This window comes from Sus scrofa, chromosome 14 (assembly GCF_054392235.1).
Source record: "Sus scrofa isolate SSC_HxYL_T2T_F1_AM1 chromosome 14, Sscrofa_HxYL_maternal_Yorkshire_Landrace_v2.0, whole genome shotgun sequence".
In the NCBI taxonomy this organism is placed as follows: Eukaryota; Metazoa; Chordata; class Mammalia; order Artiodactyla; family Suidae; genus Sus; species Sus scrofa.
The window spans coordinates 70,215,799-70,242,696 of NC_139396.1; the positions used below are offsets into that span (position 1 = coordinate 70,215,799).

The 26,898-nt window shown below is 54.8% G+C and overlaps 3 protein-coding genes and 2 gene segments (V, D, J or C); 4 read left to right on the plus strand and 1 right to left on the minus strand.

The window, feature by feature from the left end:
• LOC100152327 (immunoglobulin lambda-like polypeptide 5) overlaps window positions 1-26,898 on the plus strand; it is a 199,812-nt gene that overhangs the window by 155,343 nt on the left and 17,571 nt on the right.
• Window positions 62-6,261, minus strand: LOC110256714 (uncharacterized). 3 transcript variants are annotated; one of them, XR_014825962.1, is made up of 3 exons: window positions 6,188-6,261; window positions 5,507-5,711; window positions 62-1,207 (listed from the first exon to the last, which is right to left on the minus strand). XR_014825962.1 is itself a non-coding variant. In XM_084993858.1 (3 exons), coding segments are annotated over exons 1-3 (606 nt in total). In that variant the 5' UTR covers window positions 6,005-6,189; the 3' UTR covers window positions 2,347-2,492. The 3 variants fall into 3 exon arrangements, 2 of the variants coding, with proteins under 2 accessions (XP_020928774.1, XP_084849984.1); XM_084993858.1 differs by lacking the exon at window positions 62-1,207 and adding exons at window positions 2,347-2,493; window positions 4,456-4,562 and having other exon boundaries at window positions 5,507-6,189; XM_021073115.2 differs by lacking the exon at window positions 6,188-6,261 and having other exon boundaries at window positions 1,079-1,207; window positions 5,507-6,129.
• LOC110256716 (immunoglobulin lambda variable 3-19-like) lies at window positions 905-1,662 on the plus strand. The segment is given in 2 exon segments: window positions 905-983; window positions 1,135-1,662. Coding segments are annotated over 2 exon segments (540 nt in total).
• The window catches only part of LOC146396656 (immunoglobulin lambda-1 light chain-like), a 31,861-nt gene continuing 11,332 nt past the window's right edge, over window positions 6,370-26,898 (plus strand). The window contains exons 1-2 of the mRNA XM_084993854.1: window positions 6,370-6,452; window positions 6,596-6,893. Coding sequence (XP_084849980.1) covers window positions 6,407-6,452; window positions 6,596-6,893 — 344 coding nt within the window. The 5' untranslated portion in view covers window positions 6,370-6,406. The remainder of the gene's footprint in view (window positions 6,453-6,595; window positions 6,894-26,898) is intronic.
• Window positions 12,230-20,021, plus strand: LOC100623670 (immunoglobulin lambda variable 3-1-like). The segment is given in 4 exon segments: window positions 12,230-12,357; window positions 12,721-15,651; window positions 16,361-16,439; window positions 18,530-20,021. Coding segments are annotated over 2 exon segments (618 nt in total).

The following is a 26,898-nucleotide window of genomic DNA, read 5'->3' on the forward strand; positions in this document are numbered from 1 at the left end:
AAACCCGCATCCTCAGGTATGCTATTCACGCTCGTTAACTGCTGAGCCACGAAGGCAACTCTCAGGACACCTTACTTTTTTATTTTTATTTGTATTGTCTTTTTTTGGCCATTTTCTTGGGCCGCTCCCACGGCACATGGAGGTTCCCAGGCTAGGGGTCCAATGGGAGCTGTAGCCACCGGCCTACGCCACAGCCACAGCAACGCAGGATCTGAGCCGCATCTGCAACCTACACCACAGCTCACGGCAACGCCGGATCCTTAACCCCCTGAGCTCGGCCAGGGATCAAACCCGCAACCTCATGGTTCCTAGTCGGATTCGTTAACCACTGCGCCACAACAGCAACTCCAGGATACCTTACTTTTGATGAGCTTCAGCAAATCATAATTTTCTTGTAAAAATTATGCCTCTGGTCTCATCAGATAATTTCTGTCTAATCCTAAATCCTAATGAGCTTCTCCCCTGTATTTTACTAAAACAGCACTCACAACCATAACATCAGAAACTCATTCTCAGGGGAACAGGACCAATGTCACTGTGTCTGATGAAGGAAGTCTGGCCTCTCACAGCAGCACGACCCCTGTCCCCACAGCACCAGCTCCCAGTGCTGGACAGCCTGCCACCATGTGGATGTCTCATCACCACAGAGGGGGACTGTGGGGCCCCCAGGCCCGAAGGGGAGCCCAGTGCAGACTGGGGTGTGTGTGCATGGGCGGGGGTAGGGGGCAGCACAGGACAGTTCTGAGCACAGGCCTGGGCGTGAGGCCCCAGGTCAGCGCCTCCCTTGAGCCAGCTGCTCTCTGCTCCGCAGGGAGCCAGTCACCAAGGCCACAGGGGCAGGGAGGACATTTGCATGAGGACCTCCCTCCTGAGGATAAAGAGGCCCAGAGGCCCAGCCAGCCTTGGGCTCAGAGGCAGAGCTCAGGGCACCTCCACCATGGCCTGGACCCCTCTCCTGCTCCCCCTCCTCTCTCTCTGCACAGGTGCTGCCCCCCAGGCTCAGCCCCCAAGGTCATGAAGGACCAGCCGGGTTCCGAACCAACGTCAGCTCGGCCCAGGGGAGGCTGCAGGGAGCCTGCGGCTCTGGGAGTGAGACCCTCTTCCTCACACGCACTCTCCTCTCCTCTCTTGCAGGTTATGTGGCCTCTTCTCAGCTGACTCAGCCCCCGGGGGTGTCTGTGTCCTTGGGAGGGACGGCCAGCATCACCTGCCAAGGAGGCAACTTTGGAAGTTATTATGCTCACTGGTACAAGCAGAAGCCTGGCCAGTCCCCCATGCTGGTCATTTATGAATACAACAAGAGAGCCTCAGGGATCCCGGACCGGTTCTCTGGGTCCAAGTCGGGGAACACCGCCACCCTGACCATCAGCGGGGCCCAGGCTGAGGACGAGGCCGACTACTACTGTCAGTCATCCGATGATAGTTATACTCCTCACAGTGACACAGGCGGAGGGGGACGTGGGACACAAACCCCTCCTCAACTGGGGCACCTTCCCCTCCAGCACCAGGAGGCCTGTGGGCAAAGCAAGAACAGGTGCCTCCTGGGTTCCACAGATCTGAGCTCCCCCATCTTCCCCTCGCCCAGCCCCCAGGCAGGCTCTGCACAGGGCGTTCAGGAGGGGATTTAGGGCTGGGAGTTTCAGGCACAGGGTGTTGTGTGACCCTGGGAGTGACTTGGGGAAAGAAGGACTGAATGAAAGGACAGAGGGAGGGGGACAGAGACCAAGGGGCCTTCATTGTTGGATCCAAACCAGAGTGATGGGCCACCTCTTGGCCCCCATGTCCTGTGTGGGCCCCAGACCTGCAGGGGGAAGCTGGCTCTCTGAAGCCTGGGGATCCAAAGCGGCCAGGGTTTCTGCAGGGAGCACCTTAGTGCAGTGGGCGCTGTGGTGTCTGCCTGGGTCCCTCTCAAGGCCAACAGCCCTCCCATCCACTGGGACTCCTCAGCCCGCAGCCCCGCCCTCCCTGCACAGGGCTGTGCCAGAGATGGGCTCCCCAGGGGCCTGCCTGCCCCTCTCTGAGTGTGACTCGGGACTAGAGATGCCTGAGCCAGGACCCAAGTCCCTGCCTCAGGTCAGGATGACAGGCAGGGCCCCGGCCCCCTGTCCTCAACTGTCACCGCACTGCAGGGCTGAGCAGGCTGGGCTCCAGGCTTTGTTGTGGAGACATCACACCCGACCCCGCAGCCCCTGTGCAGATAGTTCTCCCTCTGCGAGTGCGCTTCCAGGGAACCCGAAGAGCAAGCAGTCGTTCACGGGGGAGGAAGAGGCCTGAAGAGAAGGCAGTGAGAGCTCACACACACACTCGGGGTCAAGGTGGTTCCCAGTCAGGGGGGAAAGTTCCTACCCAGGGGCCTCAGGGGGACTAGTCCGAAAAGCTTTGCCTCGACAGGGGGGAAACTTGCGCGAGACTAAACGCTGCTCTGGTCCCGTGTGCGAAAGGGGAAGGCCAGGTTGACAAACGATCAAAATCTGCCCATTTCAGTTATCAAATCTAGAGGAAAAGGAAAAAGAGAGTGAGAAATGGAAACATAGCGCGCCCTAAGCAAGGAGTCATTCACAACCTCGGGCATCCTATTAGAATTTCCTGCAAGGGAGTTCCTGTCCTGGCACAGTGCATTAAGAATCTGCCTGTAGGGAGTTCCCGTCGTGGCGCAGTGGTTAACGAATCCGACTAGGAACCATGAGGTTGCGGGTTCGGTCCCTGCCCTTGCTCAGTGGGTTAGGGATCCGGCGTTGCCGTGAGCTGTGGTGTAGGTTGCAGACGCGGCTCGGATCCCGCGTTGCTGTGGCTCTGGCGTAGGCCAGTGGCTACAGCTCCGATTCAACCTCTAGCCTGGGAACCTCCATGTGCCGTGGGAGCGGCCCAAGAAATAGCAACAACAACAACAACAACAAAAGACAAAGAGACAAAAAAAAAAAAAAAAAAAAAAAAAAGAATCTGCCTGTAGCCACTGGGTCGCTGCAGAGGCATGGGTTCGATTCTGGGCCCTGCACAGTGGCATGCCATAGTGGTGACTTCCAGCACAGCTGTGGCTCTGATTCCGTCCCTGGTTTGGGAACTTCCACAGGCAGCATGTGTGGTCAAAAAACTGGAAGTCAAAATTGCCTGAAAGGAAGCAGGTGAATACAAGCCAGAAGAACATAAAATAAAAAAATATATAAATCATTCCGTAGGAATTCCTGTTGTGGCTCAGGGGTTAATGAACCCTACTAGCATTGATGAGGACACAGGTTCGATCCCTGGCCTCGCTCAGTGGGTTAAGGATGTAGTGTTGCCCTGAGCTGTGGTATAGATCACAGCTGAGGCTCGGATCTGGCATTGCTGTGGCTGTGGTGTAGGCTGGCAGCTACAGGTGCAATTGGATTCCTAGGCTGGGAACCTCAATATGCTGCAGGTGCGGCCCCAGACAGAAGAAAGAAAAAAAAAGAATAGGAAGGAAGGAGGGAGGGAGAGAGGAAAGGAAGGAAGGAAGGAAGGAAGGAGGGAGGGAGGGAGAGAGGAATGGAAGGAGGGAGGGAGAGAGGAAAGGAAGGAAGGAAAGAAGGAAGGCAGGAAAAAAGAAAGAAGGAAAGGAAAGAGGAAAGATAGGAGGAAAGAAAGAAAGATTATTTCAAACTGACCATGAAATTGCACATATAAAACTGGATGGACAGGATGCAAAAGCTACTGTAATAACCAATGGGTAGAGGAAAGACTGATTGTGTTAACTACAGACAAAAAAGATATTTTTTTAAAGCCCAAGTCAAACTTCTAAAAATGAAAACTACGCTGGCTGCAATGCAAATTACACCTGAGAAATGGACGGTATATTCGACAGAGCAAAAAAAAAAAAAAAAAAGATTAGTGAATCATTGACATAGAATAGACACCCCGGGAAAGAAGTTGAATTACAGAGAAAAATACTTTGGAAAAGGAATAAAGAGCAGCATCATGTGTTGTGGGACAAGTTCAACAGGCATGATGCGCGTGTGTTGGAGCCTTTGAAGCAGAAGAGATGGTGGGGTGGGGAGTTGGAAAAATATTTGAAGAAATATGGGCCCAAAACGTTCTAAGATCAGGGAAACTATGACCCCGCAGATCCAAGCAGCTCCCCAAACCCCAAGCAGGACAAACACAAAGGAAACACCCCAGCACACACCAGCACCCCCCTGAAGAGCAGCAGGGAAGAGTCATCATCAAAGCAGCCAGAGAGAAAAGCCACGTTCCACCCAGAGGAAGAAGCACAGTGATGTGAGCAGATCCCTCCTTGGACACCATCAAACGGGAGACCCAGCAGCCAACTCTTTGGAATGAAAAAGCAACAACAAAACCACAGCCTCAGAAGAACCCCTGTCCACATGGAACTCTTCTCAGTGAAAACGCTTTTCAAAAAAGAAGGACAAATCAAAAGTTCTCATTCCTAAACTAATATTGACAGTTGGTCACCAGCAGAGCCTCTGAACCTGGACTCACCAAGGAGAGCGCTCGCCCGGGTGGAAATGGGACTCCACACAGACCTGGAAAGCACTGCATGGGCTGACTTTGTGGAGGAATATAGGAACTTTGTGTTGTTTCACAGTCTGGAAAAGATACCAAAGGGTTTAGAGCAGGAAAGAGTAAGAGTGTTTGTTGGTGCTGCCGGCTTCTAAGGTCTATTCAAGAGGTTGTCATCTCAGAGGTTGGAGAGGGAGAGGACATGGGATGATGCTGTCATCCTGTGTGAAGGGACATGACATCCGGATAAGCTAGCCGCGTGCAGTGAACCCTGCAGTGAACATTATAATAAAATCTTGCCCTTTTTTTTTTTTTTTTTTTAATTTTTTTTATTTTTTGGCCACAGCTGAGGCATGTGGAAGTTCCAGGCCCGGGATCAAACTGGCACCACAGCCGTGACCCAAACTGCTGCTGCAATGACAAGGCCGTTTCCTAAACCCGATGTGCCACAGGTAACTCCCAGTGAAGACTTGGGAATGCAACTTTGGCCGGTAAATCAATAAAGGAGATGAAATCGCATCCTAAAACACACTCAGTTCATGAAAATAGTGGCAGGAAAAGAAAAATGGGAAGAAGGAACGATGGGACAAATAGAAATGAAAAGCAAGATGAGACACTTGCACTGACCTGTAGGAAGAGCCACACTGAGTGTAAATGGTCTAAATACCGCAATTAAAAAGGAGATATGGTCAGGCTGAATTTTCCCAAGGACCCCACTAAATAGCACCCACCAAACACCCACGTTCTATTTCATGACGTAAAAGAATGTGTGCAAACGCAGGACCAGTTTCCAAACCCCCATCTAACCCACCAAAGAGCGCCCAGAGAGACCCAGCTGTTAAAAGGCCCCCGCCTGTCCCACCAAAGCCCCCAAGATCTCAGCCCAGACCAGACTGAGGGGAAAGGCAGCAGCTCACATCCCATCAGGAGAGGAAGGGTCCCGGAGCTCAAGGGGGTGAGGATGAAGGGGAGCAGGAGCCACGATGGGCTCTTTGGGGGGGTGGGGGAGGCTCCCCTCTGGTGGCTTTACCTGCTGTGTGACTGACAACGCTGTGTCCCCATCCATGGGGCATATCCTTCTGGGCTCTTCTTCTCTTCCCTCGTCCTTGTCTGCATTTGGGGTCCAAGGGCCGCTGTCCTCAGCACTGGGTGGAGACCCCACAGTCTCCTTAGAGCCCCCGTAGTGCAGAGCCGCTTTCCCAGGCAGGTCCGGGACACTGGAGCGTTGACCACGTCTCCACATGACGTTGATGAGAAAGAAAAGAAATGAGATGGTTGACAGGGACCATCGGGGCCTCCTGTGGGCGCGGATGTCAGAGAAGGTGGGAGACCCCACGGGGGAAGAGGAGACGGGGATTTGTGACCACTGCCCGGAACAAGCGCGTGCGGAAGGGACAGAGGACCATGTACCAGATGACGGGCCACAGCCTGAGGGGACAGACCCGACTCTAACAACACCAGGATGGGACAGGTACTCTAGGGATGACAGGACAACCCCGGAGGAGGAGGGCGTGAAGCCACAGGACATGGCGCTGACCAGGGGTCTCCTGTCTCTCGGGGGCCCAGCTCAGCCCCACCGCCAGGCCCCTGGAGGAGCACAGCCCCTGTGCAGCCCAGGAGAGGCCACAGGCCAGGATGGCTAGGGACAGCGGGCATGTGGTCACTCCCCCAGGAAGGTGACCTTGATCCAAGAGCTGAGGCCCAGGCCAACCTGAGGGCTGCTGGGAGGGACCCAGGGCCTTGTCCTTCCTGCTCAGTCACAGGTGCTGAGGCCGCCCCTGCTGTGACTCCATTTGCAGCCCCAGAGGAGGAGGAAATTTGCATGAACCCTGAAGCCTCCCTGCCCCAGGGCCCTGGAGGGAATAAGAGAGGCCCTGGGGAGCCCTGGCTGCTGCTGAGTCTCAGAGGCAGAGCTCAGGGCACCTCCACCATGGCCTGGACCCCTCTCCTGCTCCCCCTCCTCTCTCTCTGCACAGGTGCTGCCCCCCGGCCCTGCCCACAGGCCCAGACCTCTCCAGACCTGAACCCCAGCTCAGGGCAGGCACCACCTCGTGGGGAAGGGGGGACCCCTGGGAAAGGGCCCTTCCGCCTCTAGCCCCGCTGCTCTCCTCTCTTACAGGCTCCGTGGCCTCCTATGAGCTGACCCAGCCGTCTTCAGAGTCAGTGGCCTTGGGAAATACGGCCAAGATCACCTGCTCCGGGGATCTGCTGGATGAAAAATATACGCGATGGTACCAGCAGAAGCCAGGCCAGGCCCCCTTGCTGCTCATTTATAAGGACAGTGAGCGGCCCTCAGGGATCCCTGAGCGGTTCTCTGGGTCCAGCTCAGGGAAAACGGCCACCCTGACCATCACTGGGGCCCAGGCTGAGGACGAGGCCGACTACTACTGTCAGTCAGCTGACAGCAGTGATAATGCTCACAGTGACACAGGCAGATGGGGAAGTGGGACACAAACCCCTCCCCGGCTGGGTCCCCCTCCTCCAGCCCCAGGAAGACTGCGGACAAAGCAGAGAGGAAACCCTGCACAAGCCCCTGAGTCCTTGTGTCTTCGAGTAAAAGCCTTTGCCTCTAGCCTCGCAGCCTCCCCTCCATCTCAAAGGCTGACTCCAGAGTGAATGCATGCAGAACAGACTTGGGCTTCTGCCAAGGGGGGAGGGGGAGGGAGTGGAAGGATTGGGAGGTGGGGGTTGGGAGATGCAGAGTCTTGCCTTTGGAGTGGATAAGCAACGAGGTGCTGCTGTAGAGCACAGGGAACTAGGGCCAGTCACTGGGACGGAACATGCTGGAGCATGATGTGACTAGAGAATGTATATAAATGTAGAACTGGGTCACTCTTCTGTTAGGCAGGAAATGACAGAACCTTGTAAATCCATGATCATAGAAAACTGAAAAAAAAAAAAAAAAGAGTTAATGATCAGGAAATGGTCACACAGCTAAAAACTAGTAAAAACAGTCTCCATTGTGTGGTGTCCTGCCCTGGCCCCGAACCTTACTCTAACAGGCTTTGCACAAATGCTTTGGTCGTGGCTCAGTTACTTCCTGGTGTTGATGCTTTCTCTCCAGTTAGGGCTCTGGCAGGTGCCTGGTGTGCGCCTTTGAAACACTCCCCAAGAGCCGCTTCCTTTTACGAGCCTCTTCCCTGCAGATGGAAGGTCAAGGGGCAATCACCCCAAAGACTGCCAGACACTGTCACAGTTCCACCTGACCCTGGCCCTGGTGACTTTGAAAGGACCTATGGAGGGAGGAGAAAGCAGGGACCCTACTCCTTCTCAACAGCCCTGTTGTTTCTGAGCTAAACCTACAAACCCCCTTGCTCTCCCCCTCAAGGGAGGACACAGCTTGGAGGGGCTTAGCCTGCTGGGGGCTCCTTTGAATCGCAAAGCAATCAAGCGGGTCTGTCTGCTTCACCCAGAACTCCGTCTCTGAGACTGAATTGGCGCCCCTGTCCAGAGGCCGGGTTTTGGCTACAGGGGCAGATCTGGCCCGGCTCTCCCAGATCTGAGCTCCCCAGGCCACCTCTCCCCCAGCCCCCAGGCAGGCTCTGCACAGGGGGGCCAGGAGGGAATTTGGGGGTCACAGGACCAGGCTGTACTGATGCAGGGGCTGGAGGAAGATTTGGAGAAAATGACACAACAGACACAAAACCCTCACTGTGGTCCCCAAATTTCTCACATGTGGTGACCACGTCCAGGCCATTGCCACCTCGCTGTGGCCCTCAGGTCCTGAACTAGTTCCCCACAGTGCCCAGGGCTGCCCGGATCCCTGCATGGAGGAGCTGTGCTGTGGGCCCCCTGGAGCCTCCCAGACCCTGTTCTGGGCTGAGCGACTCACTACCCCGACCATGTTGGTGCTGCAGGCAGGCGGCCTTCCCACAGCCAGGCCTCTTCTAGGAGGTTTGGTTCCTGGGCCCCTGGCCCTGCTCCCCTTGGGATGACCCTGTGGGGCCTCAGAGCACCAGAGACACCTGGGAACATAAGGCCTCAGTCCCACCAGTCAGCTCAGCGTCTCCTTCTCCCCGTTTCCCCTCCCTCCTGCACCCCCTCCAGACAGCCAGGTGCCAGCCCTCCACTCAGAATCCACAGCCAGGGAAGCTGTGTCTGCCCAGGGGGACCACGGAACAGGCAGTCCCCAGGCTCAGCCCTGCTCCCCACCCTGTCCTCTGGCCACAGGTTAGGCTGCTCCCCTCCGTCCCTCAGGCTGCAGCCACCTCGCCCTGAAAGTTGGACTCAGACAGATGCTGTGCTCCACCTGGCTCTGACCGAGAGCTGGGAGACACCAGAGGGATCCCTGAGCTCAGCAGCCCCTGGGTCACTATCAAGGCCCTTCAAGGCGCTAATGCTCCAGGGCCCCTCGGTTGTCCAGGGGCCGATGCCCCTCCCACTGCCCAGGATGAGGCAGGGGGCCTGCTGGGTCTTGGAGCTGCAGGTCCACGCTGGCCGAGCTCGGTCTGTCCTGCGTGGCGGCCGCCCCAAGGGATTCGACACAGAAGCACAGACGTTTTTCTAGGCACACGGCCAGCTGGCCATCTGCTGGGGCCAGGCTGAGGCCCAAGTGGGGCTGACAACGCAGCTCCCAGTGACACAGCCCCAGGGAGAAGGAGACACATGTGCTGTCCCCAGCCTGGCTCACACTGTACCCCTTACACCAGCAGAGACCCCGGAATTAGGATGTGGAGACCAGAGCTCTGATTTCACACTGGCCCCTGTTTCTTTGCTGCTGCTTGACGTCTCCTCCTCCCCCTTCCCCCACCTGCTCTCCCCCTTCCCCTCCCCTTCCTTCCGGTCCCTCCCCTCACAGCTGGGTCACCCTGTAGCACAGCAGGGAATGGTCCTCTCTGCCTCTCTGTCCATCCCTGTCCCCATGTCTTGCAGTCTGTCCCTCTGTGTATGCAGTCTCATCAGCAGAGTCCTGGGGGGGGGGGCGGATGTGATAGGACGTGGCATGGGGGGGGCTCACTCCCTGTGGCCGTTCCCCCTCCCTTTCCTACCTTGTTAGGGGGGCAGCAAACTCCCCACTAGAGGGACCTGCAGGAGGTCTTGTTTGAGGCACAGTCACCCCAAACCCTAGGAGAGGACAACCCTTTTCTGCAGTCGGGGATGGGGTGGCCTTCTGTCCCCGGTGAGTCCAGGCCCTCTGCTCCCCGGCACCCTGTCCATCCCTCCGGGGGGACAGTAAGAGATACTGCAGGCCTGGTGGGGATGCCCTCCCAGGTCACCACTGTGTCCTTCACCCCAGTCTTTGCTGGGGGACGGTCTTGTCTCTTTTATCTAGAATTCCTACTCCAAGTGAGACGTCGCTCCAGAGAAGTGACCTACGTCAGCTGAGGATTTTCTTTTCCTTTTCTTGGCTTTTTTATACTGTCCCGCTCCTGAGCAGTGACCTAATGTCTTAGGTAGGATGGTTGCTCCTGGAGGTCACTACAGATTTGTTGATGTGGTTAATTCATTAATGTCTGTTTCTCTGGGTGAGGAACCTGAAGGCATCTTGACTACAAACAGAACATCTTTTGAAACACTCTCGCATACGGCTTCTCGGCCTCGTGGCTAAGATCAGGTGAAACACTCGTGCGTGTTATATGTCGCTTCGATTCCTTTAGTCCACAGAAATTTGGAGCCCCTCCTTTGGGCCACTTCTGTGTCAATCCCTGATCACCCAATGACACTCAAAACGACTCTGGAGGGCAGAGCAAGGTCAGTTGAAAAGATCCGCAGCCTCTCCATCAGCTGGAACAACGTCCAGGAGTGAGGCACAAGGCAGAAGTGGTCCGAGATCTTCCGTCATGACTCTGGGACTGTGGGTGAGTTGTCCCCAGGTCCAGGCTCAGGACATCAGGTGTGCAATGGGGACTGTTCTCTCACTGCGGCTCAGACTTCCTGGGAGCAGAAATGGCAAAATGAGTGTGTGGGGCATGGGGCAGAGTGTTGTCCCATGACAGCTGCTCCCGAAATATCAATCCTGAGTGGCCTTCAAAGGCTCCAGCGTGAGCTGACATGGTCAACCTGTGCTGGAGGCAGGACGGGACCTGCTCCTGTGCTCCTGCCCAGGGCTCCCCGCACTCAGCTCCAGGGAGGTCTCCGCCTGGGTCTCTGAGTCCCCATAGCTAGAAATAGATGGAGGGGAGTCAAGGGAAGAGTCTTGAGAACCTCGGATCTCAACCCCACCTCCCTCCCTGCTTGGACCTTCCAGAGCACAGAGCCGGGATCAGCACCACGGACAGGGCCGCCCCACCCCCACAGAAAGAAAGAAAGAGTGGCTCCTTTCCCAGTTGTCCTTGGGTAGAGCAGTCAAGGGACAGAAGTCAGACCAGAGGCTGAGCTAGTGATGACCAGCACCAGTCAAGCCATGCAAGACTCTCCATGGAGTCCTAAGGTTGTGACAGGGTTGCCTACACTTAAGAGGGGGAGTTTGTGGACTTGGTGCTGAGGGTTAAAGGTTAAAGACTCCCTCGTTTGCTTGGAAGCTGCATGCCCCCAAAACCTGCACCAGCCTCCTCAGGGGGCCGACAAGTGTGGGTCTGATTTCTACCCCTGGGAAGGCTCTGCCCTGGATGCCGTCAGGGCCTGGAACCCTGTCCAGCTGTGGGGTCTCTGCAGGGGGAACCCTGGGACGAGTTCCCTAAATTGTGGGCCCCTCCCCTGCTCCACCTCCTCACTCTCTGCTGGGTCCTACCCCACAGGACCCCGAGCTCATCTCGTCCCAGACCCAGAGCTTCTCCAGGCACAGCCTCGAGGTGGGTCCTCCAGGGCTTGGGTCCTCCATCCTCAAGCCCTTTCTCTTCGCTTCACTTACAGGCTCCATGGACTCCTAGGAGCCGAGGCCCTCCGTGTGGGTGGCCCTGGGAAAGAGGGACAGGTCACCTGCTCCCGAGATGAGCTGGGGATAAACAGGCATCTTGACAGGAGCAGAAGTGAGCACAGTGTCCTGTCCTGTCCTGGGCAGCATAGTGTCAGCTCCTGGCCTCCTGCCGCCTTTTGAGGCAGCCACCAGGGGGCGGCACCGTCGCGTGGCACAGCCTCCTGGAGCCTGGTGACCAGGGCATCAGGGTTCCACATGCAGGGGCTGGTAAGCATGACCACACACATGAGGGGAAGTTTTCTGCACTATTGTACTTGACTCACGAGTACAACTTCCTCTCGCCCCACGTCTCTCAGATGTGTCTCTGTGGAATATTCCTGTTTCTTTGGCTCACGTTCAGGTTACTTCGTTTCACCCCCACTGACCCCATTCCTGCTAAAACACCCTTGCTGTCCATCACTTTTCCAGCACCAAATCTGCCCCTGGCACTGAGCTCACGCTGGGAAGGAAGGCACAGGGTCTGTGACCTGCCCAGGACCTTTGCCCAAGGACAGAATTCCTGCACCTCATCATCGGCTCATACACACTCCATGTGCCCTTGTCTAAGGAGGAAATGGATTCTGCTCTGACACCCGGGAGCTGTGACTTGGGACAGAACCTACCCCTATCTAAGGCCTTTCTTGTCTCCAGAGGGTGGGCTCAGACAAACACAGATTCTACCTCTGAGCTCTAGTGACCAGGCCCATCCAGGAGTGCGGCCAGGACAGAGTCTGGGGTGGATGGGTCACAGTAGAACATGGGACGAGCAGGTGGAGGAGGAGCCCCAGGGGGAAGTGGGGTCCCCAGGGACCACCCCTCCCCCTCTGGGGCCCTGGGGGCTGAGCCCTTGTCTGAGAGCACAGAGCTCCTCAGGCAGCCCCCCAGGGCTCTGGCTGATTTGCATGCCCAGCAGCTCTCCCTGCAGCCAGGGGATAAGACAGGCCTGGGAGGAGCCCTGCCCAGCCTGGGCCTCAGGGAGCAGAATCGGGGCGCCTCCACCATGGCCTGGATCCCTCTCCTGCTCGGCCTCCTGGCTCACTGCACAGGTGCCGCCCCGGGGTCACAGCCACCCGTGCCCAGGGCCTGCGGACCACCAGCCTGGGCCGGACTCTGAGCTCAGCAGGCGCTGCCTGTGGGGGCAGGAGGCTCAGGGCCCTGCTGCAGGAGGAGGGGCTGGAGGGGCTGAGCCCTGTGCTCACTGCTGTGTGAGCCCTGAGGGCTACAGCTGCCAGAGAAGGGGGGGGTCCCATGAGTTCAGAGACTCCGTCCTGCAGCCTGGCCCACAGGCCCCAGGGGCTGAGACTGACGGGAGGGGCCGGCCTGGGGATCCATGGAATCCCTGGTGCTCAATCCAGGCTAAGAAGGCAGAGGGCTTCAGCATCAAGGTCACCTCTCCTTCTCTCTTGCAGGATCTGTGGCCTCCTATGAGGTGACTCAGCCACCCTCAGTGTCAGTGAACCCAGGACAGAGGGCCAGCATCACCTGTGAGGGGAACAACATTGGGAGAAAAGACATTCAGTGGTACCAGCAGAAGCCAGGCCAGGCCCCTGTGCTGTTCATCTATGAGGACACCAACCGGCCCTCAGGGATCCCTGAGCGCTTCTCTGCCTCCAAGTCGGGGAACACCGCCACCCTGACCATCAGCGGGGCCCAGGCTGAGGACGAGGCCGACTACTACTGTCAGTCATACGATGATAGTTATACTCCTCACAGTGACACAGGGGGACGTGGGACACAAACTCCCTGCCTGGCCTGGGGCTCCCTCCCCCCGCCTCAGAGCAGCTGCAGCTCAGCCCTGAGCTCAGGGGGCCTCTCTGGTCCTGGCCCGGCTCCTCCAGGCATGGACCCTCCGTCCTCTCAGGACCTCGGTTTGCCCCGAGAAAGAAGGAGGAAGGAAGCTGCCCTGAGCTGCGGAGGCTGCCGCAGAAGCCTGGCCAGGCCCCCATCCTGGTCATCTATGGTGGTAGTCTGCGGCCCTTAGGGATCCCTGAGCGGTTCTCTGGGTCCAGCTCAGGGAATTCGGCCACCCTGACCATCAGCGGGGCCCAGGCTGAGGACGAGGCCGACTACTACTGTCAGTCAGCTGACAGCATTGATAATGCTCACAGTGACACAGGCAGATGGGGAAGTGGGACACAAACCCCTCCCCGGCTGGGTCCCCCTCCTCCAGCCCCAGGAAGACTGCGGACAAAGCAGAGAGGAAACCCTGCACAAGCCCCTGAGTCCTTGTGTCTTCGAGTAAAAGCCTTTGCCTTTAGCCTCGCAGCCTCCCCTCCGTCTCAAAAGGCTGATTCCAGAGTTTATGAGTAGGAAATATTGATACAGCTAAAAACTAGTTCAAATAGCTCCATTATGTGATGCCCTGCCTTGGCCCAAGCACTGACTCTCACCTGCTTTGCACAAATTCTTTCTTCGTTGCTTCCTTGCTTTCTTTTACTCATGATCACTCTGTAGAGGTCTGTCAGCTGCCTAGTGTCTCCCTTTCCTTTGAAAGGCTCCCTACCACCCCCTTCCTTTTGTAAGCAGTCTCACTGCCCAGAGAAGGTCAAGGGGCAATCACCCCAAAGATCACCAGAAACTGTCACAGGACCACCTGACTCCAGCCTTGATGACTTGGAAATTACCTCTGGAGAGAGAAGAATGCAGGCTCCCTAAGCCTTCTCAACTGATATCAGGTTAAACCAATAAACCCCTTTCTAGCCCCTCTCAAGGGAGGACACAGCTTGGAAGGGCTTAGCCTGCTGGGGCGTCCTTTGCCTGGCAAAGCAATCAAGCTGTTCTTTCTGCTTCACCCAGAACTCTGTCTTTGAGCCTGAACGTGTGTCCGAGTCCAGAGCCCGGGTTTCAGCTGCAGGGACAGATGCGGCCCGGTTTCCCCAGGTCTGGGCTCCCCAGGTTTCCCCTCCCCCAGCTGTCAGGCAGGTTCTGCTGGAGGTAAGGGGACTCAACAGTGGGTTTAGGGTTTGAAGGACCAGGTTGTCCGGTGTTTTAAGGGCAATGGTGTGAGTTTGGGAAACAGGATCTTAGGTGAAAGACAGAGGAAGATATATGTCGAATGTGATTTAAAAAAAAAAAAAAGCTTAGGGATTTTTATAATGCAAGGTTCTAGGTGAGCAATATTTTATATATATACACATATATACATACATACATGTGTGTGTATGTGTAGATATCTAGATAGACAGATAGATAGATAGATATTTTAACTGTTTAGGGCTTCACCCATGACATATGGAAGCTCCCAGGCTAGGAGTCGAATCAAAGCTGCATGTACTAGCCTGCAGCACAGCCACAGCCACAGCAATGCAGGATCTGAGGCACACCTGCGACCTACATCACAACTCACAGCAACGCTGGATCCTAAACCCACTGAGCGAGGCCAGGGATTGAACCCACATCATTTTGGATAATAGTCTGGTTTGTTACCTCTGAGCCACAGCAGGAAGCTTCAAGGAATAATATATTGATGGTAGCAGCAGACGGGAAGCAGTGGGAGCACTGTGCGGTCAGGAGCTGGGGAAAGGCTGGGAGAGAAGATGCAGAAGCAAAGCAAGGATTCCTGTGGTGACTGGAGGGCAGAGGTTGCTGCACTGGGAACCTGGAGGCTGCTTGTTGTCTCTGGACTCCATTTCTTACCCCTGAGGCGTGACAGCCTTAGGTCTGGGTTTGCTTACGAAGCTCCTAGGGCATGAAAGACACACAAGTCTGAGGACCTCCTCCCCCCAGAAGTAATTTAACACTAACAGGCAGTGCTGGCCCTTGGGTTACCACACGGTGCCCCATGGGCCACTTCTCCTTGGCTACCTGTCCCAGACTGATGCCCAGAACCTCCCTCCTTAGCTCAGCTCTGAGCTCCCTCCTCAGCTCAGCTCAGCTCTGTGTCCACATAGAGATGGGATTCCAGAGAGAAAGCAGTGTCGGGGCCATGCTGATGGCCACCCAGAGGCTCTGGGTGTGACTCAGGTCCAGGGCTGCCTGAGGCCAGGGTCCCACGTCCTTGGCTCAGCTCAGAGTAACATGCACGGCTGCCCAGCTCGGTCCCCAGGAGTCGCTGCCTGGCAGCCCTGACCAGCATCGTCTCCTGGGCTCCTCCAGAGCTCACCCCAAACCCCAGACCTGCAGGTCTCCATCCAGGGTCTGCTTCCAGGGAGCCCACAACAAACGCAGATCTAGAGGGTAGTGTGTCCAAGAGGAGAAGCTTCATAGAGCTCCCACTGCAGGGCCCAGATTTTCCTCAGATATGATGACCCCATGTGGGAGGAAACAAGGAAACCCCCACCCAAGACCTTGGAGGACCTTCGGCCAAGTGGTCACACCTGACAGCCAGGGGTCTGAACAAAGCAAGTGGTTTGTTTTTTGTTTTTTGTTTTTGTCTTTTTGCATTTTCTAGGGCTGCTCCCGCGGCATATAGAGGTTCCCAGGCTAGGGGTCTAATCAGAGATGTAGCCGCCGGCCTACGCCAGAGCCACAGCAACATGGGATCCAAGCCGTGTCTCCAACCTACACCACAGCTCACGGCAACGCTGGATCCTTAACCCACTGAGCAAGGCCAGGGATCGAACCCCCAACCTCATGGTTCCTACTCGGATTCGTTAACCACTGAGCCATGACAGGAACTCCCACAAGTGTTTTGTCTTTTAAAGTAACACGGAAGGCTGAGGGTGAGGAGTCGGAGGTGGAGACCCTCTGCCGGGTCTGCAGACCCAGGTTGTCCCCTGCACTGTCCCCTCCACCAGGGGGAAGTCCCTTCAGGCAGAGACTGTCTAGTTCAAGCTGAGTTCCAGGAGGGGCTGCACCAGCCCAGCACGGGTCTGAATGACCATTTGCTGGGTGGGTGCTGTCCATCTGTGTTTTGGGGCTGCAGCACCATCCTCCTGGCCCTCAACCCTGCACCCACGGCTGGCACCCATAAGAGCCATCCCCTGAGGGCGGTGGCCCCAGTGCCCAAACTGCCTGTATGACCCCCACTGCCCCACAGACGAGGGGCAGGGAAGCCTGCTGGGAGCCCAGCGCCTGCCTCTCCAATGAGCCTGGCCACGATCTTGATAGGTTCCCAGGAGGACGGAGACAGACCCCCACCCACCCACCGAATGTGACTGTTCCCCTTGGAGACGTGCTGCGGACATGGGTAAGGCCCTACACAGGATCTACACCCTCTCCCGGAATGTGGAGGTTCGAGTTGGGCAGCAAGAAACAATGGCCTGTGGAAAACAACTGCCTGCATAGATTACACACCTACATGGGTTAACTGCCCTCTGTCATGGGACTAGGTCCCCTACCCCTCCCTTGACTTTCCCCTCCTTCATCTTTCCTGCCACAAGTTCCCACCATGAATTCCAGCCACAGATTCCCACCACAGATCCTTTACAAGCCTAGCGCCTCCTCACAGTCAGAGCTGACACAATCTTGAGCTCAGCCCGTGCCCCTTGGATGCCTCCATAAATCTCTCCTGCTTTAGCAACTTGGCCTTTTGCATTCTTCCCTCAGCAAACTTAAGAGGCCTCGGGGGTCATCTCAGCCCCTCCTTCATGCCTGGAGGCAGACCAAGTCAGGGAAGGGGGGCAGAGGGGAAGTAAATCCTCAATAAGGCCACTGTCCTGGACCAGGGATCAGCACCTGAATCTTGGGTTCTGAGGCTCCACCAGGACAGAGGCCGCCCCTGAGCTTCCCCAGCCAGTGTGGACCAGCGGCCACCAGGGGGCAGCAGAGAACTCCCGGCAGGGCCACCTGGAGGGGAGGAGTCCTGGGAGCAGGGTGATCTCACCCCTGAGGACAGGTGTCCTTTTCCTACACTGTCACCTTCACTCTCAAGCACACATCTTCCGGCTCTGGGGGCTCCCAGGTCCTGCACACAGAGAGGGCGCCTGATTCTTCCAGCCCGGCTAATCCTGCTCAAAAGCCCTCACTGTCCACACCCGCCCATCCTCCCTATGAGCACAGGCCCTTCCCCAACCCTTGTGCTCAGAGCCCCCAACCTCCAGACATAGCTGCTCCCCCACCATCCCCCACCTGCCCCCCCCCACCACCACTTGACATCACAGGGAAGCGGGAGAGGACCAGAAATTTCTACATCTTCTGTTTCCCTGTTCCTGACACACAGCAGTCACTCAATAAGCTCTTCAGGACTAACTCCATCATTATGACACTTACTGCTTATACATTTTCCTCAGCAGCTGGAGAGAAACTGCTTAGGATAACATTCGCTGACAGAGTTATTAAACCACCAAGCCCCCTCTCCTCCTCCTATAGAGCAAACATTTCTTTTAGCACCTGGTCTGCTCCCACCCCTGAGACCAAAGGGGGCCCCTGAGGCTCAGGACAGGCCTTGCCCCAGGAGCTCAGAGCCCTGTGCTGACACAGCCCTGTGATGGCCTGGGACACTCCACAGACTCCTGACACGTGTATCTTATTCAGTCTCTGGGTCCTGGGAGCTGGGGTTCAGGGTCGAATCCTTTTCTAGTCTAAGCCTCCTAGATGGGCTCAAAGACCACAGATCCGGGTCTGGGCTCTAGTGACCAGGTTCATCCAGGAGTGCGGCCAGGACAGAGTCCGGGGTTGACATGTCACATTAGATTATGGGGCCAGTAGGTGCAGGAGGACACCCGGGTGCAGTGGGGTCCCCAGGGAAGCCCCTCCCCCTCTGGGGCCCTGGGGGCTGAGCCCTTGTCTGAGAGCACAGAGCTCCTCAGGCAGCCCCCCTGGGCTCTGGCTGATTTGCATGCCCAGCAGCTCTCCCTGCAGCCAGGGGATAAGACAGGCCTGGGAGGAGCCCTGCCCAGCCTGGGCCTCGGGGAGCAGAATCAGGGCGCCTCCACCATGGCCTAGACCCCTCTCCTGCTCAGCCTCCTGGCTCACTGCACAGGTGCCACCCCTGGGTCACAGCTACCCATGCCCAGGGATTGGGGACCAGCCTGGGCCTGACTCTGAGCTCAGCAGGCACTGCCTGTGGGGGCAGGAGGCTCAGGGCCCTGCTGCAGGAGGAGGGGCTGGAGGGGCTGAGCCCTGTGCTCACTGCTGTGTGAGCCCTGAGGGCTGCAGCTGCCAGAGAAGGGGGGGTCCCATGAGTTCAGAGACTCCATCCTGCAGCCTGACCCCTGGGCTGATGGGCAGGGCAGCCCTTGGGGCCCAGATAATCTTGGAGTTTAGTAGTGGGTAGTCAGGTGGTCTCTCTGTGTAGGTTCTTCCCCTCCAGCCCACCTCTCCTTCTCTCTCTTGCAGGATCCGTGGTCTCCTGTGAGCTGACTCAGCCACCTTCACTGTCAGTGTCCCTAGGACAGATGGCCAGGATCACCTGTGGGGGGAACAACATTGGATATAAACACACTTTCTGGTACCAGCAGAAGGTGGGCCAGGCCCCTGTGCTGGTCATGTATAGCGATAGCCACCAGCTCTCAGGGATCCCTGAGCTGTTCTCTGGCTCCACCCTGACCATTAGCCGGGCCCGGGCTGAGGATGAGGAGGACTATTACTGTGCAGTAGCTGATGGCAAAGGGAGCAGCACCCAGTGACTCATTGTGACACAGGCAGATAGATGGGGAAGTGCGACACAAACTCCCTGCCTGTCCTGGCACACCCTCCACCAGCCTGTGAGCAGCTGATGTTCAGATCTCAGTGTTGGGCATCTTCTGTCCTTCGGGCCTCTGTTTATCCTCCTGAGAAATGAAGTTGTGGAGACTGTTGTCAGCACCCTTGAGGCAGAGCCTGAGACCTAGGACAGCCGAGTCTCCTCTCCAGGCTCATCTTCTCCACTAGCTATTCTCAGGAGTGGTGGGAATATTGCAAATATAGGAAGGGAATTGCCCCGCCTCCAAAGGTCCCTGATTCACTGTGGTCACTCTCCTTCTTCTTCTCCTTCTTCTCCTTCTTCTCCTTCTTCTCCTTCTTCTCCTTCTTCTCCTTCTTCTCCTTCTTCTCCTTCTTCTCCTTCTTCTTCTTCTTCTTCTCTTCCTCTTCCTCTTCCTCTTCCTCTTCTTCCTCTTCCTCTTCTTCTTCCTCTTCCTCTTCTCCTCCTTCTCCTTCTTCCTCTTCCTCTTCCTCTTCTTCTTTTTTGCTTTTTAGGTCGAAACCCATGGCGTAAGGAAGGTCCCAGGCTAGGAGTCAAATCAGAGCTGTAGCTGCTGGCCTACACCACAGCTACAGCATCTCAGGATCCAAGCTGTGTCTGCAACTTATACCACAGCTCACAGCAATGCCAGATCCTTAACCCACTGAGTGAGGCCAGGGATCAAACCTGCATACACATGGATATGTCAGGCTCGTTACCACTGAGCTACAACAAGAACCTCCCATCACTGCGGTCATTCTTGTTACTTGCCCGATCGTCCTACACTGAGACCCAGTTCCCAACCAGGAGAAGGTATGGGGCTGCAGCCAGGCCCTCAACACCATCACCCCAGACGGTCTAAGGACTGGGCTTCCCCACAAATGTCGGCTCCTTTGTAACCTGAAAATGTTCGTCAGAAGTTTATAAAATGTTCACATCACTCCTTTACATATATTCATTGGTGGCCAAAAATCATCATGATTTGATACCAAATTTTGATAGAAAATTCTTCTATAGCATTCATCTTCCCTTCTCCTTAGGTTTATTTTCATTCTGCATCCCTTCCTAAATTTGGTCTGCTCCTATCTTTTTTTCCCCAAAAGTCTGATTCATTATTCTGTCAAACATCTATGTCATAATAATAAACACCACTTTAAATTTTTAAAATTTCCCATGATTTTAAGTACTAAAAATTTTCTCCCACATTGAGTTATTATCCTAATTATTCATAGCAGAATTTGATCAAAACCACATAAGTAGGCGTTCCCTGGTGGCTTAGTGGGTTAAGGATCTGGCATTGTCACTGCCATGGCGCAGGTTCAATCCCTGGCTTGGGCACTTCTGTTTGCCATGGGTGCGATTAAAACAAAAACAAAAAATAACGTAATATTTTGACATTTTTATAAATAATTATTAACTGGTGCTTTTTTGTGGATCCATCAATTAATGTAATTTTCCTCTTAGAATGAAGTGGTGCAGCATCAATGCTGTTCCGGCTTTTGTCTCTATATAAACCTCAGCGAAATTTTGGTCCCATACATAGGAACTTTATAATCCAGGGTCACTCTCTGATCTGAACTCCCTCCTAGTTATACGCCAAAAATCATTCGTGGTTGATGGTCAAAAATTATTCCTTTAAATGATTTATCAGCTGGCAGCTCCATTTCACACTCTTTTAATTTTGTGGAAAGCAAAGGATTGGACACCACCCAACTCCAAGAGGATTTGTGTGGTGGGCAGTTGGATGCACCTCCAGATTGTTCCAGGAAGAGGACCCATTGACCCATCTGATTGGAGATGCACCCTCAGATGGTCCCGCCATCTTGGATCAGCCACCAAGTGAAGAGCCACTTCACCCTGTGCCTTGCTCCTGTTCTGGTCAGCTGCCCTTGAAGCCTAATCATGATGAGGGTCAGAGAAGGGCCAGCATGGGACGGCTTGGAAGGGCATCTGAGCAGTAGGACCCCTGGGGGCAGTGGCCGGGGAGCAGTGAGGAGAAGCCGGCCCTTGGCCAACTATCCCTTGGCCAGCCCAGCCGCTTTCACTGGGGTTGGTCCCAAGCACTCTTCCTAACAAACCTCCTGCCAGATGGCTCCACCCCAGAGTCAGCTTTTCCAGAAACTACCTGCAGAGTGTGTCACCCAGCCACTTGTCATCCACTTTCTCCATGTCAGGGATGCACACCAAGAGGCCTTGTGCAGAACCTACTAGTTAAATCTGTTACTCCTTCACTTAAGATGCCCCTTAGATTGGGGAAAATTTACACATCTGTCATCTTAGTGCATCTTTGCTCATACGATGTATTTGAGAAAAATGCTTGTATCTCATATTTAAGTCTGGAGTTCCCTTTGTGGCACAACAGAAATGAATTCTCCTGGTATCTATGAGGATGCAGATTTGATCCCTAGCTTCGCTCAGAGGATTGGGGATCTGGCATTGCCGTGAGCTGTGGTCTACATCGCAGATGCGGCTCAGATCCCGCACTGCTGTGGCTATGGTGTAGGCTGGCAGCTATAGCTCCGATTCGACCCCTAGCCTGGGAACTTCCATATGCCACAAATGCGGCCCTAAAATGTATTAAAAAAAAATGTTTACTTGTGGACTACCATTTGGCAGGGTCCTAGGAGGACTCACCAGGCTGATAGTTCCTGGTAAACAGTTAAAGGAGCAGAGGCTGCTACGAAGCCACCACTTCACAAAGTAGGGTCCCCTCATGATGGGGGTGCACCCCTCCCAGGTATCAGACTAAGGCTTTGGGAAGGACCTGGAAAACACCGTTCTGCCCAACCAACCTGCCTGGTCAGGTGAGGCAGCAACTGCTGGGGGCTAGCCACGCCCACTCCATCATGCGGGGAGGGGATGGGCAGACCCTACAGAAAGAAGCTCCCTGGGCTGCAGGTTAACAGCTTTCCCAGACACAGCCAGTACTAGAGTGAGGTGAATAAGACATCCTCCTTGCTTGTGAAATTTAAGGAAGTGCCCCCAAACTCAGTCATTAAGATAAATAATATTGAATGCACTTTTTTTTTTTTTTTTTTTTTTTTTTTGCTTTTTAGGGCCTAATCTGCAGCATATGGAAGTTCCCAGGCTACAAGTCGAACCAGAGCTGCAGCTGCCAGCCTACATCACAGCCACAGCAACACCAGATCCGAGCCACATCTGTGACTAACACTGCAGTTCACAGCAACGCCAGATCCTTAACCCATTGAGTGAGGCCAGGGATCAAACCCACATCCTCATGGATACTAGTCTGGTTCGTAAACCACTGAGCCACAAGGGGAACTCCTGAATGCAATATTTTTGAAAATTGAAATTAAATCTGTCACTCTTTCACTTAAGAGTCCTCTTAGATTGGGGAAAATTTAAATATCTGTCATCTTAGTGCATCTTTGCTCATATGATGTGAATAAAATCCCAAAATCCATATGAATGAAGCATCAAAATGTACATGAAGTCAGCCTGACCCTGCACTGCCCTCACTTGCCGCATGTACCCCCCACCTCAAAGGAAGATGCAGAAAGGAGTCCAGCCCCTACACCGCCACCTGCCCCCACCACTGGAGCCCCTCAGGTCTCCCACCTCCTTTTCTGAGCTTCAGTCTTCCTGTGGCATTGCCTACCTCTACAGCTGCCCCCTACTAGGCCCTCCCCCTGGGGCTGAGCTCCAGGCACTGGACTGGGAAAGTTAGAGGTTAAAGCATGGAAAATTCCCAAAGCCACCAGTTCCAGGCTGCCCCCCACCCCACCGCCATGTCCAAAAAGACCCATCTTCCCAGATCTCTGGCTGGTATTGGTAGGACCCAGGACATAGTCTTTATACCAATTTGCTGTGTGTCTTAGGAAAGAAACTCTCCCTCTCTGTGCTTCAGTTTCCTCATCAATAAAAGGAGCTGCCAGGTTGGAGGGTCTGTGACATCTGCTGAAGCAGCAGGATTCTCTCTCCTTTTGCTGGAGGAGAACTGATCCTTCACCCCCAGGATCAACAGAGAAGCCAAGGTCTTCAGCCTTCCTGGGGACCCCTCAGAGGGAACTCAGGGCCACAGAGCCAGACCCTGATGCCAGAACCTTTGTCATATGCCCAGACGGAGACTTCATCCCCCTCCTCCTCAGACCCTCCAGGCCCCAACAGTGAGATGCTGAAGATATTAAGAGAAGGGCAAGTCAGCTTAAGTTTGGGGGTAGAGGGGAACAGGGAGTGAGGAGATCTGGCCTGAGAGATAGGAGCCCTGGTGGCCACAGGAGGACTCTTTGGGTCCTGTGGGATGGACACAGGGCGGCCCGGGGGCATGTTGGAGCCCGGGTGGGGCTTACCAGAGGCAGGGGGCACCCTCTGACACGGGAGCAGGGCATGTTCCATACATGACACACCCCTCTGCTCCAGGGCAGGTGGGTGGCGGCACAGAGGAGCCAGGGACTCTGAGCAAGGGGTCCACCAGTGGGGCAGTTGGATCCAGACTTCTCTGGGCCAGCGAGAGTCTAGCCCTCAGCCGTTCTCTGTCCAGGAGGGGGGTGGGGCAGGCCTGGGCGGCCAGAGCTCATCCCTCAAGGGTTCCCAGGGTCCTGCCAGACCCAGATTTCCGACCGCAGCCACCACAAGAGGATGTGGTCTGCTGTGGCAGCTGCCAAGACCTTGCAGCAGGTGCAGGGTGGGGGGGTGGGGGCACCTGGGGGCAGCTGGGGTCACTGAGTTCAGGGAAAACCCCTTTTTTTCCCCTAAACCTGGGGCCGTCCCTGGGGGAAACCACAACTTCTGAGCCCTGGGCAGTGGGTGCTGGGAGGGAAGAGCTTCATCCTGGACCCTGGGGGGGAACCCAGCTCCAAAGGTGCAAGGGGCCCAGGTCCAAGGCTAGAGTGGGCCAAGCACCGCAATGGCCAGGGAGTGGGGGAGGTGGAGCTGGACTGGATCAGGGCCTCCTTGGGACTCCCTACACCCTGTGTGACATGTTAGGGTACCCACACCCCATCACCAGTCAGGGCCTGGCCCATCTCCAGGGCCAGGGATGTGCATGTAAGTGTGTGTGAGTGTGTGTGTGTGGTGTAGTACACCCCTTGGCATCCGGTTCCGAAGCCTTGGGTTCCTCCAAAGTTGCTCTCTGAATTAGGTCAAACTGTGAGGTCCTGATCGCCATCATCAACTTCGTTCTCCCCACCTCCCATCATTATCAAGAGCTGGGGAGGGTCTGGGATTTCTTCCCACCCACAAGCCAAAAGATAAGCCTGCTGGTGATGGCAGAAGACACAGGATCCTGGGTCAGAGACAAAGGCCAGTGTGTCACAGCGAGAGAGGCAGCCGGACTATCAGCTGTCACAGAGAGGCCTTAGTCCGCTGAACTCAGGCCCCAGTGACTCCTGTTCCACTGGGCACTGGCCCCCCTCCACAGCGCCCCCAGGCCCCAGGGAGAGGCGTCACAGCTTAGAGATGGCCCTGCTGAACAGGGAACAAGAACAGGTGTGCCCCATCCAGCGCCCCAGGGGTGGGACAGGTGGGCTGGATTTGGTGTGAAGCCCTTGAGCCCTGGATCCCAACCACAGCAGGGCAGTTGGTAGATGCCATTTGGGGAGAGGCCCCAGGAGTAAGGGCCATGGGCCCTTGAGGGGGCCAGGAGCTGAGGACAGGGACAGAGACGGCCCAGGCAGAGGACAGGGCCATGAGGGGTGCACTGAGATGGCCACTGCCAGCAGGGGCAGCTGCCAACCCGTCCAGGGAACTTATTCAGCAGTCAGCTGGAGGTGCCATTGACCCTGAGGGCAGATGAAGCCCAGGCCAGGCTAGGTGGGCTGTGAAGACCCCAGGGGACAGAGCTCTGTCCCTGGGCAGCACTGGCCTCTCATTCTGCAGGGCTTGACGGGATCCCAAGGCCTGCTGCCCCTGATGGTAGTGGCAGTACCGCCCAGAGCAGGACCCCAGCATGGAAACCCCAACGGGACGCAGCCTGCGGAGCCCACAAAACCAGTAAGGAGCCGAAGCAGTCATGGCACGGGGAGTGTGGACTTCCCTTTGATGGGGCCCAGGCATGAAGGACAGAATGGGACAGCGGCCATGAGCAGAAAATCAGCCGGAGGGGATGGGCCTAGGCAGACGCTGGCTTTATTTGAAGTGTTGGCATTTTGTCTGGTGTGTATTGTTGGTATTGATTTTATTTTAGTATGTCAGTGACATACTGACATATTATGTAACGACATATTATTATGTGTTTTAAGAAGCACTCCAAGGGAACAGGCTGTTTGTAATGTGTCCAGAGAAGAGAGCAAGAGCTTGGCTCAGTCTCCCCCAAGGAGGTCAGTTCCTCAACAGGGGTCCTAAATGTTTCCTGGAGCCAGGCCTGAATCAAGGGGGTCATATCTACACGTGGGGCAGACCCATGGACCATTTTCGGAGCAATAAGATGGCAGGGAGGATACCAAGCTGGTCTTACAGATCCAGGGCTTTGACCTGTGACGCGGGCGCTCCTCCAGGCAAAGGGAGAAGCCAGCAGGAAGCTTTCAGAACTGGGGAGAACAGGGTGCAGACCTCCAGGGTCTTGTACAACGCACCCTTTATCCTGGGGTCCAGGAGGGGTCACTGAGGGATTTAAGTGGGGGACCATCAGAACCAGGTTTGTGTTTTGGAAAAATGGCTCCAAAGCAGAGACCAGTGTGAGGCCAGATTAGATGATGAAGAAGAGGCAGTGGAAAGTCGATGGGTGGCCAGGTAGCAAGAGGGCCTATGGAGTTGGCAAGTGAATTTAAAGTGGTGGCACCAGAGGGCAGATGGGGAGGAGCAGGCACTGTCATGGACTGTCTATAGAAATCTAAAATGTATACCCTTTTTAGCAATATGCAGTGAGTCATAAAAGAACACATATATATTTAAATTGTGTAATTCCACTTCTAAGGATTCATCCCAAGGGGGGAAAATAATCAAAGATGTAACCAAAGGTTTACAAACAAGAACTCATCATTAATCTTCCTTGTTGTTATTTCAACGATATTATTATTATTACTATTATTATTATTATTATTTTGTCTTTTTGCATTTTCTAGGGCCACTCCCACGGCATAGAGAGGTTCCCAGGCTAGGGGTCAAATCGGAGCTACAGCTGCCGGCCTACGCCAGAGCCACAGCAACGCAGGATCTGAGCCACAGCAATGCAGGATCTACACCACAGCTCATGGTAACGCTGGATCCTTAACCCAATGAGTGAGGCCAGGGATCGAACCTGTAACTTCATGGTTCCTAGTCGGATTCATTAACCACTGAGCCACGACAGGAACTCCAACATTATTAATGATGGGAGAAAACTGGAAGTAACCTAAATATCCAGCAGAAAGGGTGTGGCCAAATACAGCATGGAGTAGCCATCATAAGGAATCTTACACAAACCTCCAAAATTGTGTTTCTGAAATTGGGTTTAAAGTACGTTTGCATTTTAAAAAGCCTGCCAGAAAATACAGAAAAATGTCAGTGATATGTCTCTGGCTGATAGGATTTTGCTTAGTTTTAATTTTGGCTTTATAATTTTCTATAGTTATGAAAATGTTCACAAGAAGATATATTTCATTTTAGCTTCTAAAATAATTATAACACAGAAGTAATTTGTGCTTTAAAAAAATATTCAACACAGAAGTATATAAAGTAAAAATTGAGGAGTTCCCATCGTGGCTCAGTGATTAACAAACCCAACTAGTATCCATGAGGATATGGATTTGATCCCTGGCCTTGCTCAGTGGGTTGAGGATCCAGTGTTGCTGTGAGCTGTGGTGTAGGTTGCAGACACAGCACTCTGGCGTTGCTGTGACTCTGGCGTAGGCCGGCAGCTACAGCTCCATTTGGACCCTTAGCCTGGGAACCTCCATATGCCTGAGATACGGCCCTAAAAAGTCAAAAGCCAAAAAAAATAGTAAAAATTGAGTGTTTCTACTTACCACCCCTGCCCACATCTTATGCTAAAACCCGTTCTCCAGAGACAAACATCGTCAGGTGGGTCTATATATTTCCAGCCCTCCTCCTGTGTGTGTATGTCCGTAAAACACACACACACACACACACACACACACACACACAC

Bases quoted from the DNA above. Each gene is read 5' to 3' on its own strand.
- LOC110256714 (XM_084993858.1), bottom strand. From the start codon at position 6,004: ATGTCCTGTGGCTTCACGCCCTCCTCCTCCGGGGTTGTCCTGTCATCC. The intron at 4,563-5,506 runs GTAAAGCCACCA...TATCTTTTCCAG, and splicing joins CGTTGTCAGTCACACAGCAG to ACTGTGAAACAACACAAAGT.